At 37.0% G+C, this 6,644-nt stretch overlaps 1 protein-coding gene across 1 annotated transcript; it reads left to right on the top strand.

Moving 5' to 3' along the window:
* Positions 1–594: 594 nt before the first annotated feature.
* LOC114536486 lies at positions 595–3,243 on the top strand. The gene is made up of 2 exons (XM_028557836.1): positions 595–694; positions 2,221–3,243. Exons 1-2 carry the CDS (start codon positions 630–632, stop codon positions 3,002–3,004), a joined length of 849 nt encoding a protein of 282 aa, XP_028413637.1. The 5' UTR covers positions 595–629; the 3' UTR covers positions 3,005–3,243.
* The last annotated feature ends 3,401 nt before the right edge of the window (positions 3,244–6,644 follow it).

Below are 6,644 nucleotides of genomic sequence, written 5' to 3'. Positions count from 1 at the left end.
GTTGGCTACAATGCAGCTTAGCAGATTGCCGCAAGTGGTTTCATTTACATTGCGTTGGACTATTAGAGGAAGAAGAAAAACCTGAGATGGAGTTGCGGATTAGAAAACGTTACTGAAAAAGGTTGCTTCAGGTAATTTTTAAATACAGGTTTGATGGTAGTTAATCACTTTCCGCAACTGATTTTTCAAAAAAAATCGAAAAAATTTAGTTAGGTGTATAAGGTACTTTAACTAGTGTAGTTTCTGATAACATTGCTCATTTTATGAAAAAACTTGTTATATCTAGCCTAAAAGGCTAAAATTGATGATGTTTTCTAAATTTTTCCCTTAGCAACGCCTTAGCAACGGGTTTTTAAGGCCAAATTTCCATGAAAATTACCACAAAACTGGTTCTTTTTCAGTTCTACTTTTGGTGTATGTCATTTAAAGTCCTTTCCTTATGCTGCATTGTGATTGGTTCGTTTGGGGGAGGTCGCATGGCCACGAATTTAGTGTAGAAATTTCTAGAGCAGTCAAAACAAAACAGAGTCAGTTGTCTTCAAAAATCATTGTTATTTTACATTTTTAAAATCGAAAAGTAGCTTTTTCTGGTTGAATATTGCAGTTACTTTGTTATTATTCTCATATAAATGGGAAATACTCGTAATAGAAAGAGAAAAAGAGCGAGAATCCCACCATCAAAAGCAGCGAAGAGATTTAAAGATCCATCGTAATTATCGCTACTCTGGTTTTAGTAAATGAAAGTAATCACCACACAAAGATTAACTTTCACGACCCAACGTTTCGACACTCCGGTCTAGTGTCTTCATCAGGGGTGATCTGATGTTGAAACTCGGTTCCTTATATACTCTCAAAATGACGTCATCTATTAATCAGATGTAAATACTCTTTTGGCAAATAGCTTCCGTCATCCCTATTAAGGGCACAAAGACTCGCATTAATATGCCAGGCTTCCAAACAACGCCTTTGTCCATAACGATCATTAGTGGTAATGACTTTTGAATCGTTCCACCCAATGTTATGGTTAGTTTGACACACGTGTTCCGCCAAGGCTGATTTTGAACTGTTTAAGTTCGATACGGCCTTTTGATGTTCTTTTAAACGTGTGCCGAACTGGCGTTTTGTTTGACCTAGATATTCTTTCTCGCAATCACCACATGGTATAGAGTATACAGCATGAGTTTTCTGTTTAGTCGCTACGCGATCCTTGGGTTTCGCGAAAATATGTCCCAATGTCTGAAAGGGTTTTAAGGCAACTTTTATACCACAATTATTCAGGATCCTCCTGATTGGTTCTGCAATTCCCTGAATGTATGGAACTATAGCAAAACCTGTTTTTGAGGAATCACCCTCTGAGGGATTGCATCTAGTCGAGACAGGGGATTTTAGACAATCATTTAAAAAGTTTTGAGGATAATTGTTCTCTCTCAGTACACTGAGGACATAATCATAAGAGAGAACAATTATCCTCAAAACTTTTTAAATGATTGTCTAAAATCCCCTGTCTCGACTAGATGCAATCCCTCAGAGGGTGATTCCTCAAAAACAGGTTTTGCTATAGTTCCATACATTCAGGGAATTGCAGAACCAATCAGGAGGATCCTGAATAATTGTGGTATAAAAGTTGCCTTAAAACCCTTTCAGACATTGGGACATATTTTCGCGAAACCCAAGGATCGCGTAGCAACTAAACAGAAAACTCATGCTGTATACTCTATACCATGTGGTGATTGCGAGAAAGAATATCTAGGTCAAACAAAACGCCAGTTCGGCACACGTTTAAAAGAACATCAAAAGGCCGTATCGAACTTAAACAGTTCAAAATCAGCCTTGGCGGAACACGTGTGTCAAACTAACCATAACATTGGGTGGAACGATTCAAAAGTCATTACCACTAATGATCGTTATGGACAAAGGCGTTGTTTGGAAGCCTGGCATATTAATGCGAGTCTTTGTGCCCTTAATAGGGATGACGGAAGCTATTTGCCAAAAGAGTATTTACATCTGATTAATAGATGACGTCATTTTGAGAGTATATAAGGAACCGAGTTTCAACATCAGATCACCCCTGATGAAGACACTAGACCGGAGTGTCGAAACGTTGGGTCGTGAAAGTTAATCTTTGTGTGGTGATTACTTTCATTTACTAAAACCAGAGTAGCGATAATTACGATGGATTATATACCTGGTTGCCGTGAACTCATAAACTTCAATTCGTAGATTTAAAGATGGCGGCCCAAGTCGTGAAATGCCAGGACCTTCTGGAGTAAAAATAGGTGACCAAACCGCAAATTTTGGAGGCTATCCCAAGAAGATTGAAAGTGCGAAGGAAGGTATCATTTTTATCGACTTGTCCATCCTATTTGCCGTGTTTGAATGTATTTTGAAGTGCCCTGAATGTGGCAGTAACATGAACTCTCATGTTGACATGAAGAAGAAGAATGGCTTTTCCAATTATATTGTTTTGGATTGTCAAAACTTGGAGTGTGAGTGGAAGTACTGCTTCAACACCTCAAAGAAACAAGGTCATTCCCATGAAGTAAATGTTAGGGCAGTACTGGCTTTTAGGGAAATTGGTAGAGGACACAGTGCCATGACAACATTCACCAAAGTCATGAATATGCCTTCACCACCAATGCGCTCTGCCTTTACCAAGATCCAGAATAAAAAGCTATTGCCAATTGTCAAAAAGTTAGCCAATGCCAGTATGAACAATAATGCCATGGAAGTTAAGGAGAGGAGTGGAAATGACGAAGGACATTGTGGGATATCCTTAGATGGCAGTTGGCAAAAGAGGGGTCATGCGTCACATAACGGCGTTGTAACTGCCATATCATTGGACACTAAGAAATGCCTAGATGTGGAAGTTATGGGCAGAAGAGGGAGAATGAGCCAGGGTATGAAGAGTGGAAAGCGAACCACCACTGTAAGATCAACCATACAGGAAGTGCGAATAGTATGGAAACAGTTGGTGCTGTTAGGATTTTCGAACGGTCATACATAACACGGGGACTCAAATACAAGGACATGCTAGGGGATGGTGATTCTGCTACATTCAACAGTGTTGTAGATAGCAAGCCCTATGGAGAGGAGTGTGTCCCAAAGAAATTAGAGTGTATTGGGCACGTTCAAAAGCGGGTTGGAAGTAGGTTGCGCAAGTTAAAGAATATCAACAAAGGCGTGAAGCTTAGTGATGGGAAAGGAATATCTGGTAAGGGAAGACTGACAGATGGTAAGATAGATGTCTTACAATACTATTATGGTCTTGCTGTAAGAGAGAATTTAGATGATGTGTCGGCAATGGCCAAATCTATAAAGGCATCTCTTTATCATGTCGCCTCGTCGGATGAGAAACCACAACATGATCTCTGTCCCAATGGAGAAAAAAGTTGGTGTGGTTTTAAAAAAGATCCAGCTTCCTACAAGCACAAGAATGGTATTCCAGAGTGCATTGTCAAATTGATTGAGCTCATTTATGCTGACCTGAGTAAACCAGAGCTGTTGCGAAAGTGCACTCATGGGTTGACGCAGAATGTCAACGAGTGCCTAAATGGCCTAATTTGGGACAGATGTCCAAAGACCATCTATGTGGAGCAAGAGACAGTGGCTCTGGCTACTTACTTGGCTGTCATGAAATTTAATGATGGTGATATATCCTTCGTCAAAATATTTCAAGACTTGGATATAACGCCAGGTATCTTTACTGTTAAAGGTGCCCAAGATTGCGACACAAGCCGAATCAAACTGTCGGCGAAAAAGTGTACAGAAAAGGTGAAATCAAGAAGAAAAAAAATTGAGACACCTCAGAAAGAGCTACATAGACTCAACTGAGGCAAAGGAAGGGGTTACCTATGAAGCAGGTAGCTTCTGAACCTTTTTAAAGGACTTTGGCAGAAAGGGAATCTTTAAATAGGATTTTCTCTTTTTCGCAATTTCACAGGTGTCCGTGATCATTGTGACACTCTAACTTTATAAATATTTACTGGAGAACATTGATTTTTGGCACATGTATACTTCATAACATAGTCTAGTGCCTGGCACTCTTTAAATTTTAATATTTTTAATGATTGATGAATTGTTGACATTTTAATTCATAAATCACTTGATAAAATGCTGAAATATGTCAGAAATTCAATTTTTTGCTCTAAATTTTTTCAAAATTATTTTTACATAAATTTGAAGAGTGTCAGGCACTGGTTCAGGTTCTAAGCTTTTCAAAAATATATCATCCATTAAATTTGGATATTTGGTTCTTGAGTTATCGTGTTTACAATGCGTAGCAATTATGCATTAATTAGTGGCCGCCATATTGGATAATTAGCTTAATTAACGATTTTGTCAAAAAATTTCTGCATTTGTGATTTTCCAGCACCGTACCCTTTCAAAATATGCTAATTTGATATTAATCTTTTTAAAAATGAAAAAAAATGGAAAAGTGTTGAATGGCAACCTTATTAAATAGAGTAATATCACATTGGGAATTCAAGTATTAGAGTATAAGATGATTTTTCAATTTTATCTTGTTGATTCTCTTGTCTTCACCCTTTCCCCTCGGGCATAGTACTATTTGAGTAATTTGTTTAATTGATCAAATCTATTACAACAAGAAAAACTCATGAACAGCATGATATTTGTATATGATGTACAATTACATATCACATGTACGTAAAGGGATGTTTATTGTGTAGTAAGAAAGAAGAATACGAGTGCTTGGACAAGATGCTAAAGTTTTTCCAGCAGTCGAGGTATATATTTAACTTGTACTACACGCTATCTGAATATTATAATATATTGAATGTTCTCTTGTATGTTATTTAGCACCACTTATATAAGGCTGGTCATAACAAATGCAATTGCAAGTGTCCGAAATGTCATTTTTGTGAAGCACGAAAGGAGAGAGAGACAAATGGTTACTGTGCATTTGATGTCTGATTGCAAAACTCCATTTTCCGAGGAGTTAGTAGGTATCATTTTGTGCGTCATTCGAACACTTCGACCTAATAATGCCGTTTCACGATAATATTTAACTCGTAATGATATCGTAGAGAAACATGTACTAAACCAACCTAGTACTTAACTTACGTTCGAAATATTTGAATATATATATCAGAACCCTTAAAGCGATGGAGAAGTTTTGAAGTCTTACTTTGGCACTTTTATTTTATCAAAACGCACTCACTTTACGACATTGCCGTGTTATTTCAGGAAAAAAGTCTCTAAGGAAATATTTCGGGAGTATGTGTTAAACGTTACAAAATGTGCGGTTTTTCTCAGCAATTTATTTTGAAAGTAAAAACGCATTCAATTTTTTTTTGTTTTTAAATTTACGGATCCTACATGAAAGAACCTACATTTGTAACACATACTTTTAATTATTCTTATGTTATATGTAGAAAATGCTTTTCTAAGAATAGGTAAGATTTTTCACTTTTAATATAAATATTTCTTATGGAAAAGTCTAATTTTTCGTAGTGGCAAAATATTAAAATCAATGGTACAAGTTTTTTAGAGAATGAATGTAGCTAACAAATTTCTCTGCGTGTATTATATCTGTATATAGCAAAAGGTTCGGATTAATTTGTATTTTAATTTATAACACATTTTCACGTTCCATCAAAGCTCTGTTATACACATAGCTACCCAAGAATTTGTCCGAGAATAAAACAATATTAAAAAGTGGAAAAACTATATATGAAACATGAGTTTATCACCTAAAACATGCTTGCAATTACTGTACTTTGCAGGTGCATGTCATGTGTAGAAGGACTTGCTACGTCAGATAAGAGTTGAATCCAACTACGTTGCAATTGTTGTGGACATGAGACAAGTGTAAGAAAAAATGAATGGACCCAAATACCCAGAATGGAAAGCTCACCACCAGTGCAAAATCAACCACACTGGAAGTGCAAACAGCTTGGAGGCACCTACTGTTGTTTGTTTTTCATTATTGTTGAGAGTATATGCCCCATGCCAAGAAGTGCATTTTAGACAAGATCGAGTGTATAGGACACGTGCATAGAGTTGGAGTAGATTGATGACTCCATCGATGAAGAAGTTGTTAAGACGACTTATCCAAAGGTTGTTGCATCTGGGGACCTGGGCAGTTTGAACCCAATATATATCGCAGCAGAGGGGCAAATCTACTTGAACCTTTCAGGAAAGAGAATCCCGGTGTGCATGGTAGTGGCCTTGGTGATGGCCTCTTTTTATATTCTTAACATGGAATACACTCCAGAAGTCTCGAATTTTTATGCTTTCCTGGAAGCCACGCTTATGGGCAAGGATGGTGATGCGAAAAAACGAATATCCGTTCAAAAATTTGTTAAAGAGCTTGGACTCAACCCAGGTTAATGAATTTGGGAGGGGGTGTATAAATATAGTTTTGTGTGTAATATATTTAGTTAAATGAAATAAATTATAGAATATGTTTAACAATATGCCTGTTTGTTTGTACTATTTCTAGCATTTGAGTGCATGCAATAATTCTACATAAGAGGGCATTACAGACTAATATAACAAAGTTGGGTGTTTTTTCTAGATGGTAGTTTAGTGCTAAAATAATGCTTGGTAACTAGTTGGAAGGTGCTAAATCAAATCTTAAAACAGGTGTTGTTTTAATGCCGCTGGTAGTGTTGAATTAACTC

The sequence above is a fragment of the Dendronephthya gigantea genome, unplaced genomic scaffold (genome assembly GCF_004324835.1).
Source record: "Dendronephthya gigantea isolate DGI-Jeju-01 unplaced genomic scaffold, DenGig_1.0 000137F, whole genome shotgun sequence".
NCBI lineage: Eukaryota > Metazoa > Cnidaria > Anthozoa > Malacalcyonacea > Nephtheidae > Dendronephthya > Dendronephthya gigantea.
This window is presented reverse-complemented; position numbering and strand designations above follow the sequence as displayed.

What these genes read in the sequence shown, in the direction of transcription:
- LOC114536486 (XM_028557836.1), top strand. Translation starts at nt 630, where the DNA reads ATGGGAAATACTCGTAATAGAAAGAGAAAAAGAGCGAGAATCCCACCA. An exon ending in CCATCAAAAGCAGCGAAGAG is followed by an intron (nt 695 to 2,220) that starts ATTTAAAGATCC and finishes TTCAATTCGTAG; the next exon opens with ATTTAAAGATGGCGGCCCAA.